This window comes from Eulemur rufifrons, chromosome 2, assembly GCF_041146395.1.
Source record: "Eulemur rufifrons isolate Redbay chromosome 2, OSU_ERuf_1, whole genome shotgun sequence".
Lineage (NCBI taxonomy): Eukaryota > Metazoa > Chordata > Mammalia > Primates > Lemuridae > Eulemur > Eulemur rufifrons.
Window position 1 is genome coordinate 58159970 of NC_090984.1, and position 17929 is coordinate 58177898.

A 17929-nucleotide genomic window follows, 5' to 3' on the forward strand; every position below is an offset into this window, starting at 1 on the left:
GGCTCACATCTGTAATTCCAGCACTTTGGCAGGCTGAGGCGGAAGGATCACTTGAGGCCAGGAATTCAAGATGAACTTGGGCAACATATGTCTCCATGAAAAATAAAAAAAAATTAGCCAGACAGGGTGGCTCATGCCTGTCCTCCCAGGAAGCTGAGGTGGGAGAATGGCTTGAGTCCAGGAGTTCAAGGTTACAGTGAGCTATGATCATGCCATTGCACTCCAGCCTGGGTGACAGAGTAAGACCCTGTATCTTTATAAAAATTATTTTTAAAAAAAGTCACAATGAAAGAAAAAAACAACATGATAAAACTTCATAAAACAACAGAGAGGAATTAAATGAATTCTTTTCTGGTCTGAGGTAGCCAACAATGGCCACATTGAGGATTTCCCCATAGAAGTCCTCTTTAAAGCTACGCATACCATGAGCTTCCATGGACTTTTTTGCGTTCTTGTAGTATGGGTTCCATCCTACGCTTACCACCATCTTGTGGACATCTCCACTTCCATCGCTGGCCCAACCATCAGAAATGCCAGTGGGTACGTCAGCTGGAAGATTACCTACTACTTGTTCAGGAAAGTTAGCTGTGGGGATGCCCAGATGCTTGGATCCGCGGCCGAAGCCCCGCACCACTTGGCCCCGGCAGAAGTCCGGCAGGTGCCTCATGAGCCGACTGCTGGGCCACCGGCTGTGGCCCGGTCTGCGCGTCGGGCGGAACCGCCATAGAGACAGCGCCAGGACCCGGGACCAGCCGGGAGACACGGGCGTGAGCTCTGCCGGCGACCGGGCGCACTAGAACCCGGGCGGCGCCGATAACACGCCGCGGAGGGTTCCCTCACGCAGCTGACGCAACAGAAGCTGCCCAGCGACTCAGTGGCTGCGTCTCCCAGAATCTATTTTTCGTCACACAGAACTATATGGTGTAGCAACGGTTCACCTTTATGTTGTGACCGCAAAAAAAGGCAAGCTTCGAGACGATTACTCCAATAGATTGAAGTGATCCTAAAACCAAGAATCCAAGCCTAAAAAGAATGAAGCAGGACAAACCACACGGTATTTTTTTTCCAAACAAATTTAATTCTGTTCCAGCCCCAAAGATGGGGAAGGACCTAAATTTTAAAAATAAAAATTGCTCAAAAACCAGGCCATTAAAAAATTAAGCCCCCTCCCTTTGCAATAAATATTGAAATCATATATACACAAGGCTCAGGAAGGAGGCAAGAACAGGAACCTCGGGGACTCTGTCCCATGGCAAGATCCCAACACTTCTACCAATTTCATGCTCTTAGCTTAAAACAGAGAGCAGTAAACAAGGCAGGAGAAATATACCAGGGGAGCACATGGCCCTGGAGAGAACTGGAACGTGGTGATGGGGAGACAGAAGAGACACAAGTGTCTTACAGAGCAGAGGAAGGTAAGTCTTCATTTTAAACATCCCCCCATCCCACTTGAGTCACTAGATGTGTCTGGTCCAGCTGCCGAGTGCCTTGGGCTTATCTCCTCTACTCCACTCCCTCTTTAGCACGCAAGTCAGGGAATCATTCACACTGTGGCCGCGATGCCACTGTGGCAGCAGCCTGGCTGCTGGAGCCCTGAGGTTTCCCATTCACCACCAGCAGGAGGGGCGTCTCCACACGAACACTGGAAAAGGAATAGTCCTAGAAAAGGCAGACAGATCTAGGTTTATTACAGATTCCAAGATGGAAAATACTCCAGCATGAGGATATACCACTTGCAATTCCCCTGCCTCCCTGCTCCCAGTATATACACCCCCTACCTCCATCTCACATTAGATAAAACTGAGCTAACAAAGGGGATATAATTTTCCCCAAGTTTTTAATCTTCAGAAGGAAACTCTGGGACAGTTAGGGTACCAGTAGTGTCACTACAAGAATGGGACAGTTATCTGATTCAAAAAAGGCAGGTTTCTGGCACTGCCTAACAAAAGGATGCAACCAGCATCTCACACAATCTGTCCTTTCCCACAGTGTTTTTTTGACAATCGACTAAATACACCTAGCAGCCGGCCAGAGCCAGCGGAAATTCTGAGAAATTCTCAGTCCAAGTGTCTATACAGCCCTAAACTGATCTGCCAAATAGAAATTACAGTTACTTCTTCCTTTTATATCAAGAGGAAGAAACAGAATGTATAGATTATGCTTAGTCTCCTAACAATAAAAAAGATATTAGCTCACATTATCAGTTCAAGTGTATTTTAAGTTGTAAAACATATTGTTAAAAGATCTTCTCCCAAAAAATATTGTTCCACCAGAGTGTGAAGCAAGCTCTTTTAAGTCAAAGTAAAGTAAATTAAAAAGTTCTCATAAATCAATTTTTTTAAAAGTCCTAACAGGAATATGGGCAAGTGACCAAAAATGGCAATTTATAAAAAATATAAATTAAAACAGTATTGATAGGTCGGGTGCGGTGGCTCACGCCTGTAATCCTAGCACTCTGGGAGGCCGAGGCGGGTGGATAGCTCGAGGTCAGGAGTTCGAGACCAGCCTGAGCAAGAGCGAGATCCCGTCTCTACTAAAAATAGAAAGAAATTATCTTGCCAACTAAAAATATATATAGAAAAAAAATTAGCTGGGAATGGTGGCGCATGCCTGTAGTCCCAGCTACTTGGGAGGCTGAGGCAGAAGGATCGCTTGAGCCCAGGAGTTTGAGGTTGCTGTGAGCTAGGCTGATGCCATGGCACTCACTCTAGCCTGGGCAACAGAGCGAGACTCTGTCTCAAAAAAAAAAAAAACAAAAAAAAAAACAGTATTGATGCTATATTTTTCATGTAAAATTAGCAAACAATTTTTCAAAGGTTTCTACCACAAGTTGTGATGAAAACTGCACGGAAACAATTTCTCACATTCACTGTCAGTAATAACAGCTAACTGGTACAACTTTCCAAAGAATAATCTGGCAGTATGTATCAAAATCCTTAGAATTCTGCACACCCTTTAGACCCAGGATTCTACATTAGCAAATCATTTGAGGAAATAATCACGGATATGGGCAAAGATATAAAAGTGTTCACCATAGTACTTTTATAGTAGGAAAAAATTAGAAATAATCTAGATCTGTGGTCATCAAACTTTTTCTGTAAAAGGCTGGAGAGTAGATATTTCAGGCTTTGTTGGTCAAATGGTCTCTGTTGCAGAACGATCCACCACTGACACTGTCGTGCAAAAGCAGCCACAGACAACAGCAAACAAAGGAGTGTGGCTGTGCTCCAATAAAGCTTTATTATGGACACTGAAACTTAAATTTCCTATAATTTTCATGTATTATAAAATTTTATACTTCTTTTAATTTTTTCCATTTAAAAATGAAACCATTCTCAACAAAAACAAGCAGTCAGTCAGATTTGGTTAATGGGCCACAGTTTACCAACCCCTGATCTAAAAGGCAAAAAAGTGGTTAAATACCTACACTCATAAGGTTTTTGTGAGGACTGAATGAGGCAATGCTGGCAGTTAAACTCTTAACACAGTGTCTAGCACTCAGTTAAGTGTTCAGGAAATATTAACTATCATCATCACTACTATGTGTCAATTCAAAAATGATGTGGTAAAATATATAAAAACATAGAATATGTTCACAAATATTTGTATATAATATCCATTTATGATTAAAATATACATATGAATATGTGTACATATATTTATGAAAGGAAATAAGACTTCAGGTATATACACCAAACTGTTAACAGTAGTAACATCTGAGTGATAATACCTCAGTCCATCTTTTACTTTATTTTTGCTTACAAGTAGTTTCTCTTTTTTAATAAAAAAAATATATAGCATATACACACACATATAAAAAATTAACCTATACATATACCAAAAAAATTACACATACACACACATATATATATACCATGTACACACACTCACATCTGCGTTACTTCTATACATATTTTTTAAAAAGAGATAGGCTTGGTTCCACTTTCAGAGCCCATGAATTGGAAGAGAATCCTAGCCATGACTCACCTTTCCCTTGTGCTGAATTTGGTGAAGCCGAAGGTTGGGCTCAGGAATGGCTACAGAGTCCCCAATAAGCACTCCCCAGCTCTGCACCATGTTATACACCATCACGGCATAGCAAGGTCCATCTGAATCTACCAGGCCAAATGTACTGCCAAGTTAAGATAGGTTAGGAGAGAGAGGGGGGAAAAAAAGACATGTGGGCAGGAAAGAAGAACAGAAATAGTAGTTTTCACAATACCAGCAAAATAAACAAATGCTTTCTCAATTACTTACTTAGAAAACCTATGACAGGTACCATCATCCACTTTGTACATCTAAGCTCACATTTGTCTTAAACTCATCAATCTGTCATTTTGCAAAGAATTTACAACACATGCATACTGAGGCCTACAACAAATAATGATGAACTAGCCCAAAATGTTACAGCTGTAACACTATTCCTGGTCTATCAATTTAACTATCATACCGTTACCAAAGCCTCTAACCATCACTGTCAATTTAGTTTAATTTCACAAACTTTCACTGACCATTATGTATGTGTCAAGCATTGTGCTTAGCAGTAAGATATCAGTTCAACTATGAATGACCTATAGTTTAGCAGGAGTCAAACAAAATCATCACCTACAGTACAGCATGATGGGTGCTAGAATAGCTTTTCCCTTGTGCTGAATTTAGTGAAGCCACAGGCTGGGCTGTGGGAACCCAGAGGAGAAATATCTAAATCAAAATTGGAAAGTAGGAAAGATTCCCTTGAGGAGGTGATCCTCAAAGTGAATCTTAAAGGATGAAAAATTAGCTGGGTTAAAATGGGAAAACTAATCCTCAGTGGAAAATAAACTCTAAGGGGGACAGGAACAGAGATTGACTTTGAAGGAGCATAAGGGGACTTCCTGAGGTGAAGGTAATGATCTCTTTTTATTTATTTATTTCAGGATATTACGGGGGTACAAGCATTTTGGTTACATGTTATGACTTTGCCACACCCAAACCATGATTTGAGGCATGCCTTTTCCCCCTACAGTGCTCACTGCGTCCATTAGTTATGACTTTACCCACCCCCCAGCCCCCCAATCCCTGAAGAATATTACTACCATGTGAGCACCATAGTGTTGATCAGTCAGTGCCAGTTTGATGGCGAGTACATGTGGAGCCTATTCTTCCATTCTTGTGATACCTCACTTCAGATGATCTCTATCTTGATGGGGGTGTTGGTTTATAGAGATATATGCATTTGTCAAAACTTAAGAAATACACACTTAGATTTGTACATTTCACTCTATGCAAATTTTACATTGAAAAAGTTGTAAATACTGAACTCAATTAATGATTATATGTTAAAGTATTTAAAGGAAAGTATACTGATCTCTGTAACTTGCTTTGATAGATAGATAGATATGTGATAAACTTAGTAAAATGTTCATGGTAGAATACAAGTGGTTGAGTACACAGATGTTCACTGTAATATTCTTTCAACTTTGCTATATGTTTGAAAATTTTAATAACAAAATGTTGAGGTGAAAAGTTAGCTACATCAAGAAGTGGGAGGCTTAGCCAGGCAAAGTAATTTTATGTAAGGCACAGAGCCATGAAAATAGCTCTTCTTTGAAACATACAAAACAGTCTCATAGTTGGGACAAAGGGTACATGTGGGAAAGTGACAGAAGATAATGAAAAGAGATGCAGGGAACAAATCATGAAGGACATTGAGTGCTAAGCTAAGACATGGAGTTCAAACTCTATCCCCAAATAAGTACTCAGTACCAGTAAGAGATCTTAAATAAGAAGGGGCAACGGTCAGATTTATATCTGAAAAACACTTCTCTGGCAGCACTGTGGAACACTGGAGGAAAACTAGAGAGTCAGAGAGACCTGTTTGGAGAAATGATAAGGGGCTGAATTAAGGTAGTAGAGACAGAGAAGGAGGGACAAAAACACAAACCTACAAGACTTTGTGATTGCTTCAATGCAGGAGGATGGAGAAGTCTAGAACAACTTCCAGAAGTCTTAATTAACTGAGTGGAGAAGTGGTACCATTCATTAACAGGGAATCCAAGGAGGAGAAACAGGTTTACAGAGAAAGGTAAGGTGAATATTTTGAATATACTGAGTTAGAGATTTCTGACTAGAGCCTGGCAGCAGTTGGATATAAGGATCCAAAACCTGGAAATGAAGCCTGGGCTGGAGGTATACCTGTGAGCATAGAGGAAGCAGCCAAAGCAAAGCCTTGGGATTGTATGACATCACCAAGCAGGATGATCTATAGATGAGATGGTGAAGTGCTCATGCCATCACTTGGCACACCTGAATTCACAGGAAACACTGCACTCAAGCACAGCACTCTCCTGACGAACCCAGTCAAAGCCTAAGAATCCTTCCACGTAGTTTGTCAGGCAACCACTGACAAGTGATCAAAGTTGGCAACTACATGCCAAACTGGTACACAGAGAAAAGAGGAAAGGAACAAAAACAGAGTCCTAGGAATCTAACATTTAGTTTAGAAATTTGGGCAGAAAAAGAGAAAACAAGGAGTGGCAAAATATTTACTTGTTCTCAAGGTCCCCTGAAAGCTACCTTTGTCTATATCCGTTTCTCATTCCTCTCAGCTCTAGGGTCTGCTCTAGTTAAGTAAACTTTTCTCAACTATCTTCTTGCTCTTCAACTCACCAAATACACACACCTCTAGAAAATACCACGGAGAAAGTTCAGACATACACTGGGAATTGTGAGTATTTCAATTTGGATGGAACAGAAGGGATATGAAAGGCAATACTGAGAGATAGGTCAGAATGTTATGGATCCATGTAGTGGAAGCCACTGGATCAGTTGCCTAGAGAAACACTGGTGATCCTAGGAAAAAAACAACTTTGGTAGTGGGGGGAGGGGGAGAGGGAAACCAGTCAACCAGGGGTTAGAAAGTGAGTAAAGGACCAAGGAGTGATAATGGCATTCACTAAACCCTAATTTTTCAAAATCTAAAAATTCTCTAAATGAATATTCTTTTTTTTTTTTTTTTTTTTTTTTTTGAGACAGAGTCTCACTCTGTTGCCCAAGCTAGAGTGAGTGCCGTGGCGTCAGCCTAGCTCACAGCAACCTCAAACTCCTGGGCTTAAGCAATCCTACTGCCTCAGCCTCCCAAGTAGCTGGGACTACAGGCATGCGCCACCATGCCCGGCTAATTTTTTGTATATATATATGTATTTTAGTTGTCCATATAATTTCTTTCTATTTTTAGTAGAGACGGGGTCTCACTCTTGCTCAGGCTGGTCTTGAACTCCTGACCTCGAGCGATCCACCCGCCTCGGCCTCCCAGAGTGCTAGGATTACAGGCGTGAGCCACCGCGCCCGGCCGTCTAAATGAATATTCTTAATTCATCTCCTCTGCTGACTGTGAGCATCCTTTGCCTGGGTCCTTTACATTTCTTTTTATTTCCCTCACTCCCTACAACACACATACTAGATGCTCAATAACTATTCGTTGAATGTCTGAGACAATCTCCCAACCAGGCCTTAAATTCGAACTCAAAGCCCACCTTCCAGAACTGCCTAAGCATTCCTAAATCCAAACAGGATTAAGAATTTGTCCTCCTTCAACTTCTATAATCATGAAAACACAAAGGCATAGGAAAATTTTGAGGTTATCATCTGATAAAAAAACATGTCCTGTCAAGTTTCAGCTATGGAAGTAGAAATCCACATATCACCAAACTCAGGGGGAGAAATGGGCAGTGGTAGAATCTACAAAGCCTCTGATCAAGAGGTTATTAGACATCACCTAGCCAATAACTACTCATGGGACAGTCACAGAAGGGAATCAGAAGACACTGATCTGTGACCACTAACAATGTCCTCGATTGCCAGAGAAAGACCAGGCAGTGAGAGCCTAGTTCAGAAGGGTGAAAAAAGGGAAAGCCAAAAGAAACTCACAAGGGGACTTTCTCCTCCGTGGTAAGGCTAAACACCACCTTTCCCAGGACCACAGCACCACTGTTCACACCCGGATGCAGCACATTCAGTGGCTTGAGTTCCAGGGTCACCTTCTGCCCGGAGGCTGACTGATAGCGCCCATCACCACAAGGGCCTAGATGGGCTGGGCGCAAGTTTCCCAGCATGCTCTGCAGCTTTTTGGTCTTTATCTTTCCCTGCAAAGGAAGGGGAAATGGATAAGAAGCTAGAAATTAGTCATCTTCCTTGAGAATCTAGTCCTTCCCTCCTACCTGCCCACTTCCATAGGGTCACTACCTCCTAAACCTATTCTATTTTTATTTTATTGACCAGTAACAGAAACAGAGTAGGATTCAGCCCTTTAGACATCTTTACCTTGCTCTCAAGGAGACTGGTTAGTCTATCCAGGAATTCCAGCAGTTGTTGCTCTCGTTGCCGGGGCTCTGGCCAGGCAGGGTCCAGGGCTGCAGCCTGAGAGAAGCCCTCCAGGGCCTCCCCATAATTCTCTTCATATTTATGTAACTGTACAAGAAGTAACCAAAAACCTCCCAATCATAAATGCATCCAAACAAACTATGCCAAGGGAACAATGGCGCAATGAGCTAAGAATCTAGAAAAATAAACTTTTCCTTCCCAGTTATTTTCCTGTCCTACCATGAACAGCCTGAACACCTTACATCCTTCCTCCTGACCATGGTGATCACAACCCCAAAGATGGAATTATTTCAAAGAAGCTAATTTCCAAATTCTAAAATTTATTAAGCTGCATATATTGAGTCACTCTACCTTTATATTTATATGTAATATTTTAGAAGCCTTCTAAACCATCCCCCGACTCTCTACGTATTCTCCCACCTCCTCAGCCCCTGCTACTTTCCCTCCAGTGACTCCACTGGACACTGGAGTCAAACTGAGCTAGCTCTTCCTACAAATAGCGTGGCTTTCCTCTTGCAGTTTGGACCCATCCTTCTCTCTATGTATACTCAGTTATGCTCACAGGCTAAGGCCTAGATGTCTCCTTTATTTGACCTTCAGATGACCACCACCCCAGAGGTCTTACCGTCGCCCTGTTCAGATGAAGGTCAGGATTGCTGGAAGCTTTCCTGTCAACCTTCTCCTATAATTGGATAAAAAGGTCATCAGTGGATTCTGTCTCAACCTTAAGGACTGCCATGTCCAATATGTCCTAGACCTCTTCCTCCTAGAAAAATTGAAGTTTCTTTTTTGTCAAGATGTTACCTGTACCCACACTGTCACACAATAACTACTTGTGTAGAATATTATTCAGTCCCTGAACCCTCAGGCATGTAAGGGTTTTTGTATGTGTGCAACTTTAAAATATGATTATAATTATCCACACAGTATTATAAAGGTAGAATAAGAAGAAATATGTGAAAGCATTCTGATAAAAAAAAAAATTTTCAATACTGAGATGCTGGTAATAAATGAGGAAAGCCTAGGAGCCCAGCTCTAGACACATGCAGAATCATGTTTCTACATCTAAGCTCCCTTAAAACACACATGGAAAGCCAAATTCTGATTCTGATTAAAATAAATAGCCAGACACCACAGGAGAGGACAGAGAAATGCACTGTGAAAAAACTGCTGGCTATGTTCATGACTATGTTCATTTTATTTTAATTCTATTCATTGTCTGGCACATTGTGAAAGTACAAACAACATGAATTAAAATTGTTTAAATGGGCCAGGTGCAGTGGCTCACACCTGTAATCCCAGCACTTCAGAAGGACAAGCAGAAGGATCACTTTAGGCCAGGAGTTCAAGACCAGACTGGGCAACATAGTGAGATACTGTCTGTAATTTTTAAACATTTTTTAAAATTAGCCGGGCATGGCGGAGTGCACCGGTTGCCCTAGCTACTCGGGAGGCTGAGGTGGGAGGACCGCTTGAGCCTAAGAGTTTGAGGTTGCAGTGAGCTATGATCATGCTACTGCACTCTAACCTAGGTGATAGAGTGAGACCCTGTCAAAATAAAAAAAAGTAAAAACAAAAAAAATTTTTTTAAACTGTTTAAATGGTTAGTTCAGGTATGTTTAAAAATGCAGGTCTGGATAAAAAAAGTAAGAGTTATTATAAAAAGCAATTATTTAGTAGAAGCCAAATATAAAATTTTGAAAATATACACCATACTATTCTTTAAAATGTAAACATTAACCAAATTAAGAAATTAGTCTTTAAATTTCCCAGATTGAAAAAAACAGCAGTCCCTGAACTGCAAACATGAATATATGGTAGTTGTATTCTTTATTCTGCCACAAAGATCAGGTAAGTAATGAAAAGTTAAAAAGCAATTCTCTATGTCAAGAGAAGCAAGAAAGCAAAAGAAGAAAGGTGAACATGAGGGCTAGATAAAAAGTGCTCAGAAAGCTAATGTGAACCATCTAACAGGGAGCAATCAGGCACTCCAAAGCTGAAGGAAAGCCCTATGCAAGTGTCCACTGATATAAAAATGGCTTGAAAGCCTAAGCAAAGCTCCATGAACACCAGTGAATATTATAATTCCTAGGAAATGACGCAGAAGAGGCTGCATATCATTTTCTCTTCTAGCGCATGGAAAATCCAGAGCCAAATTATCTGATGGTTAATTTGGTGATAGCACTTAATTTACACTTGAGTATTAGAGTTTTCATTCTTCTTTAGAATGAATGTACAAAAATATTAGTAAACATTATTTTAATAGACTTTATAAGCTTTTTTCCCATTGAAAAAGATGAACATGTTGAGGCAAGCTCAGCAATTTGGTTATACATGCCTGTAAGAAACCTGGACCTGTGTCAAGGAGCTGTCTAGCACCCATGCACCACACTGCAAGTGGTTCCTAATACTTAAGATATAAGAAGAAATGTCACCTCTGCAAACACATCTTTGCAAAACCACACACATGGGATGCCAGCAAACACTGCCCATGCTGCTTGCTAAAGGACCACTAGGAAGACTGAATGGTGCTCTTGCTTCTGTTGCTGCCCCTATTTATCTGGCCTGGGTGACCATAAGTACTTACCGCTTGGGCATAGGCACTGAGGGCTTGCTGGGAGATCTTAGGGTTCTGACCAGTATTGAAGTAAAGAGAAAGGTACGCATTCCCCAGAATATCTGAAAGAGAAACACAGCGGTGGATCTTCTCAGGGCCTAAGTTCAAGATATGAATTATTTTGGTCACCTTCAAAAGTCTACTTGAAAGGCCCACATTTGACCCAAACCTGAAATGACATTATATTTAGTATACCCAAAATTCCACTAGGATAGAGAGACAAACATGGACCTCAAAGAAAAATTCAAACAGACTACACAAAAGCCCAGCCTTGCTTATGTGAAAATATCAGTCTCTAATCTTGGATCAAGGCCGGGCACGGTGGCTCACGCCTGTAATCCTAGCACTCTGGGAGGCCAAGGCGGGTGTATCACTTGAGGTCAGGAGTTCGAGACCAGCCTGAGCAAGAGCAAGACCTCGTCTCTACTAAAAATAGAAAGAAATTATCTGGCCAACTAAAAATATATATAGAAAAAATTAGCCGGGCATGGTGGCACATGCCTGTAGTCCCAGCTACTTGGGAGGCTGAGGCAGTAGGATCGCGCAAGCCCAGGAGTTTGAGGTTGCTGTGAGCTAGGCTGACGCCACAGCACTCATTCTAGCCTGGGCAACAAAGCGAGACTCTGTCTCAAAAATAAATAAATAAATAAATAAATAATAATCTTGGATCAAAAGATCCAAGAGTTCCTAGAATAGTGGTTCACCAAAATACCTTTCAGGTGTCTTCAAAACAAAGATGCCCCAGCTTAACCCCTAGAGTCAGACTCAAAAGATGGGTTTCAGATGAATGCATGGTTGAGAACCACTGCTCTAGAAACTTGCTGGAGATCTTTTGAGAGAACTCACACCAGGAGCGGCCATCATGGACATCCATCTGCACAGCCAGCTTAGCCTGTCGGACACTGTCCATGACGTGGCGAGAATGTTCATCCCCAGTGTCAGTCCGTAGCTGGCGAAGCACCATTGACAGGTTTTGCAAGGAGACTTTGTTCTTGCACTGCAAATGGAAAAGACATGCACTCAACCTTCCTGATTCTACTTCCCCTTTTCATGACCTCAATCCTTCTCCTAAATCTAAGTTTTCATCTTTTTTTTTTTTTTTTTTTTTTTGAGACAGAGTCTCACTCTTTTGCCCAGGCTAGAGTGCCGTGGCGTCAGCCTAGCTCACAGCAACCTCAAACTCCTGGGCTCAAGCAATCTTCCTGCCTCAGCCTCCCGAGTAGCTGGGACTACAGGCATGTGGCCACCATGCCCGGCTAAATTTTTCTATATATTTTTAGTTGCCCAGCTAATTTCTTTCTATTTTTAGTAGAGATGGGGTCTCGCTCTTACTCAGGCTGATCTTGAACTCCTGACCTTGAGTGATCCTCCTGCCTCAGCCTCCCAGAGTGCTAGGATTACAGGCGTGAGCCACCACGCCTGGCCAAGTTTTCATCTTAATTCTTGCTGCTATCTGTATCTTGAATCCTATCAACAGGGATCAGTTTGGTTGCTAACTTTCCTTCACTATTTATCTACCCCTGAACCTGATCCCATCACCTTCCTCCTTTCCCAGCCCCCGTCCCTATTTTCCTCATCCAGGTCTACTCCCCAACCGTTCTTCCCTTCTGATTCTGTTCTAGTTCAAACTCAGTACTACTATGGTATTCACATCATAGGGAAATTCATAGAATCAAGGGAATATCATTCTTCCCATCTGTGTTTTCTGAGGGGATAGCAGGCGACTCACATGTGTGAGGGCTCCTGAGAAGCAGGTGTGGGCAGCTGCAACATCTCCTTTCTTCCAGTACACCTCACCCAGCTGGTTCCAGGCTTCCACCAGCTCAGGCTCCAGCTTCACAGCCTTTGACAGAAGCTCCTCAGCCTTAGGGCTATAGTCAGGAGTCACATTCAGTGCCTTCCCAGTTAGCATTAGAACCTGCGCTTTGCCCTGGACCGAACCTAGCAGGAAGGGAAAGAGACAAAGGAAAATGGAAAAACTCAGGCAGTCTTAAAGTTAAAGACCAGGACGCTTTCTCTCAAAGAATGACTGCATGCCAGTTCTAGGAATGAAAAGAATTGAGGAAAATCTTTATCAACAAAACATTTATTGAAAGCTTACCATGAGCAGAGTACTACATTAGGTAAATGGGGAACACAGAAAGCACCATAATCTGGTGGAGAAGACAAAGCAGAGACATGGAAAATTAAAACAATGAAAAGAAGCACATGGCGTATACCAAATGAATGGGCTTTAGAAAGTCAAGAGAAGAAAAGACAAGACCCTCCAGGTTGGAAAATGATATAAACAAAGACACAGGGGCAGAAATACATGTGGCATGTTCATGGAAGAATAGATGGTTCAACCTAGATGAAACAGAAAGTTCCTCTATAAGTGTGTAGTCAGAAATGAGTAGAAAACAGAGAAAATAGAGAATTGAATACCAGGTTAAGAAGGGGGTTAGACTTCACCTAGTTAATAGAAGGAATCTTTAAAAATGCTTGAGCAAAGAGGCAGGCAATAGGATAACATTAAATGCATGAAGTAATGATCTAGAAAGATAACCGTAGCTATGGTCATTAAGTAAGTTGACCTGACAGTAAAAGAAATTAGAAGCAGAAAGGTCAGTTAAGAAAATTACTGCAATAGTTCGAACAAGTATGTTCTTCTATTTCATGAGATTTGCTATAATCAAATTTTAGGAAAAGTAGCTTAGAGAATGAAAGGTTGCCTTCCTGCACAGGGGCCCTTAGAAGAAATATTCTGTTGTACAATCCTATAGCAGCCACAAATAGAATACCAAAGAGTCTACAGAGAGAGAGCAAAACTCTATCACATTTCAGTGAAGGGCAGGAGGTTGCACATTCTTTAGGAGTCGTACCCACTACTTCCTCCATCTGCTGCAGGGTCTTCTCCATCTCTTCCCGCACATCCTGTTGCTTCCTCCCAGCATCCTCAACACTATGAGTCTCAAAATAGCAGTCTCGAAATGAATAGAGCTGATCCACCAGTTCCTAGAAGTATAAGAATGGTACCATTAAGTAGAGAGACTGGACAAGAAAATTTGAAATTGGCTAGCCATGCCAGCTCTTGGCCTAGAAACACTAATTCTCCTACCTCACCTAGGAATGGCACAGTAGGCAGGTAGACAGGTCTATCAAAATGCCAAAGATCAGGAGGAAAAGCAACCAGTGCCCAAGGCCCACTCTCATGGTCCCAAGTTGTCCCCTACCAGTCTCCGCACCATAATGACAGTTCTGTCTCTCCCAGCCCCAGTAGGGCTTCTAATATGACTAAGCACTTCACATACCACAGTCAGAAGGGAAATACTTTGCAACCTGAGATAAACCAAAAGTTAACAAGATTATTCTACCTGGTTCTGGTCTTCAAAGAATAATACTTTGAAATTTACCCTTAAAACTGGACTTCCTAACAAAAACAATTTTACCGCTGATTTTTCCTATGATACCTGAAAATACAACATGACCTTTGTGAACATGATAAACGTGCTAGAAAGGTGTCGTTTCCCACCATGAACAAACCAATCTGAACTTGGTAACCTTGGTATTTTTGCAGGGTTTTGTTTCTTTAAATGCTTATTGTGGTTTTTGTTTTGTTTTGTTTTTGTCAAGTCATCTTCTGGCTCTCATGCGTTTTTTACAAGTAAATATTCTCTCTCCTCTTTGAAATGCCTCTGAGTCTTCCTGTTGTATTTTAGGCAAAGTTTTTCCAATACAGGTTGAGCATCCCTAATCAGAAAATCCAAAACCCAAAATGCTCCAAAATCTGAAGCTTTTTGAATATCACCATGATACCACAAGTGAAACATTCCACACCTGACCTCATGTGATGGGTCACAGTCAAAAAACGCAGTCAAAACTTTGTTTCATGCACAAAATTACCAAAAATGCCATATAAAATTACCTTCAGCCTATGTGTAGGAGGTATATATGAAACATAAATAACTAAATTTCACGTTTAGATCTTTGGGTCCCATCCCCAAGATATCTCATTTATATATAATAAATATTTCAAAATCTGAAAGAATCCAAAATCTGAAACACTTCTGGTCCTATGCATTTCAGATAAGGGATATTCAATCTGTATCTATCCTTTCCTGAAACTGAATAGACAGCAGCAGAGACATAGAATCAAGTCTTATGAACTGCCTCCACAGCTCATCCTAAATTCACCCATTTGTCTCCATCCCACTATGATCATCCTGAACTACATCAGCTTCATTACTTGCCCGGACTACTGCAATAGCTTCTTAACTGATCATCTTGATTCTAATCTCTCTCACTCTCCTCACCACACTCAGATTGACCTTATAAAAATGTATATCATATCACAAATACTAAAATAGTTTCCTATTACAGACAGAAGAAAATCTAACTCCTTGTCATGACCTAGCAGACTGTATGATCTGACTCACCACCTACCCTGCCACAAACTTCAATTCTTACCCCTCTCCCTCCTGCAATACTCAAGCCACAATGACCTTCATGCAGTTTCTCAAATTCATGATGTTCAATCCCACCTGGAGGCCTTTTCCCCAAGCCTGGACACTCTTTTCCCAGATCTCCGCATGACTCATTCCTCATGATCATTTAGATCTCAGCTCAAATATTAACTTCTCAAAGAAGTTTTCCCTAATTACCCAAAGTAACTCCTTCCTCATCTCCTCCACTATTAAATCACACTCTTATTTTTCTTCATAGTATTTATCATTTGAAATTATGCTGCCTATTCAGTGTCTATTGTCTGTCTTCACCTCTGAAATGTAAGCTCCATGATGGAAGGGACTTTATCTGTTTTGTTTAGAGCTATTCCTGAACACTAGAACAGGGCTTGAGACAGGATAGGCTCTCATTAAATATACTGATTGAATTAATTAATCAATCATCCATGTTCTAACTAATACATATATGCTATACCTAATTTAAAATCCTTGCCAGAATGAAGAGAATGGACTAGCACCCTCTGCAGTAGTACTTTTCAGATTTTATTATATTATTTCCAGGACCCAGCCTGTAGACATTCTGATTTTAGTAGTTTAGCAGAACTAAGAATTCTGCATTCTTAACAAGCACCCCGAATGATGGTAATGAAAATGGTAAAACACACTTTGAGAAATATCCTTTTATATATTCCTTCTACCCTACAATGTCTGTAACAATGAAATCAAAGCTTACCACCATTTCCATAGAGAGCAACATCACTATCTAATCCTTTTCCTCTTCTCTACTTCACTCCTTTATTCCATTCCTGCACCTACTCCACCACCCCAAGATACCCCAAGTATCCTGTCCCAAGCTGCTTAGGGCATGTACCACAAATGAATCCTAGAAAAGGCAGTTCTCATGGAAAATTACAACCAATTTCCTTTTGTCCTGCAATCATCATGGCTTCAAATTAAGAGCTTTAGAGAGGGGTCTTATTGTCTGTTTTTAGTTGTTAAAGCAAACATGCAAGAAACTGTTGCATTTTGAGTAAATTTTTTCTCATGGCAAAATCAATACACATAAATTGTTAAAACGCAAATAGACATTATACATGTAAAAAACAGTAAGTTGGCAGGGCGTGGTGGCTCACACCTGTAATCGTAGCACTTTGGAAGGCCAAGGTGGGAAGATTGCTTGAGACTAGGAGTTCAAGACCAGCCTGAGCAAGAGCAAGACCCTTCTCTACAAAAAACAGAAAAAGTAGCCCTGCGTGGTGGCATGCGCCTGTACTCCTAGCTATAGGCTGAGGCCAGAGGATCGCTTGAACCCAGGAGTTTGAGGTTGTAGTGACCTATGATGACACCACTACACTCTAGCCCTGGTGACAGAGCGAGAGACTCTGTCTCAAAACAAACAAACAAACAAAGTAAAAAAATTCCTCATAATCACTCCAAACAACCTTAAGGATAACCACTCTTTAGTATACCTTTTCAGATTTTTTTTCTGTACATACACAAACATATATACACAATGTTTCTAATATGGAGCCAGGACTGATAATCTCTGATTTCAACCAGTCACAACTAGGGAATAAAATGAAGTTAATTCAAGTCAGTTGGAAGTGAAGCCAAGCCCACACTCTAAAGAGTGTTACTCTTTTAACCTAGAAACAAAGAAATCTCACTAATGTTTAAATCTGCAAGTTAGACACCTTTAAGCAAGTTACAAGCCTGTGACGGTTTTAATGTTTAAATTCTAGGCTGTTTTAGAACATAAAGAACTGAGTTCCTCAGGTATAAGGAAAATCTTGGCTCATTAAAACAAAGGTAAAGCGCCAACTAGTTAATTCCTACCTACCATGTACAAAAGACTAGTCCTAGTCAGAAACACAGTCACCTGTGAACTACGTGGAGTCTGGACCCCTCTGCATCAGACTGGGGTCTGCTGGGATTACACATGTTCAAAAAAATCAAAACTGTGACGTCCTAAGGGGACTAACCAAGATACTTGCGGGGCAGGCCATTACTGGTATTGTTGCCAATTTCAAAGGAGAGAAGTGTTAAAGAAATGGACTTTGTAGTGATCAAAACAACATGTAATAACAGTTCATGCCAATCTGCCGTATATATTGCACACCCACACATATATATATGCTGTTTGTTATGGACAAATCGAGGAGAAAAAACTTCCTCTAAAAATATACATGAATAAATTAGGAGCCACGAATCCTCTTCCAAACAGGACTGAAATTAAAGCGCAGTCAGTACAGCAGAAGGAGGTTCCAGCACACGGCTGCACTCCTCTCCTGGCCCGGGAGGCTGCCCTGGCTGGCTGCGGCTGCACCCTCGGGAGTTGTTATAGTAACCGCACAGACGCAGGCAGCGCCGTATATGCGCCAAGAAATTCCCAGGCACTGAATAAACCGCTTCTTTCCAAGCAACAAAAGCACCTACGGATTTTAATCTATGGCCCCACCTGCAATTTCTGCAAGATCGGCTTGACTTCTTCCTCTTCATCAGCCATCAT

General features: G+C 41.2%; 1 protein-coding gene across 1 annotated transcript; it reads right to left on the reverse strand.

Annotated features, from left to right (window-relative positions):
* Positions 1 to 1131: 1131 nt before the first annotated feature.
* TTC5 (tetratricopeptide repeat domain 5) lies at positions 1132 to 17929 on the reverse strand. Its single transcript, XM_069462771.1, has 10 exons — positions 17879 to 17929; positions 13840 to 13972; positions 12708 to 12919; positions 11825 to 11975; positions 10949 to 11040; positions 8987 to 9043; positions 8302 to 8448; positions 7909 to 8123; positions 3988 to 4132; positions 1132 to 1659 (listed from the first exon to the last, which is right to left on the reverse strand). The coding sequence occupies exons 1-10, from the start codon at positions 17927 to 17929 to the stop codon at positions 1540 to 1542; spliced, it is 1323 nt and encodes a 440-aa protein (XP_069318872.1). The 3' UTR covers positions 1132 to 1539.

Excerpts from the sequence above, each read along its gene's own strand:
- TTC5 (XM_069462771.1), bottom strand. The coding sequence starts at position 17,929 with ATGATGGCTGATGAAGAGGAAGAAGTCAAGCCGATCTTGCAGAAATTG. Across the intron at positions 4,133-7,908 it reads ACGGAGGAGAAAGTCCCCTT|TACATTTGGCCTGGTAGATT; the intron begins GTGAGTTTCTTT and ends TTAACTTGGCAG. Across the intron at positions 1,660-3,987 it reads AAATTCAGCACAAGGGAAAG|GACTATTCCTTTTCCAGTGT; the intron begins GTGAGTCATGGC and ends TGCCTTTTCTAG.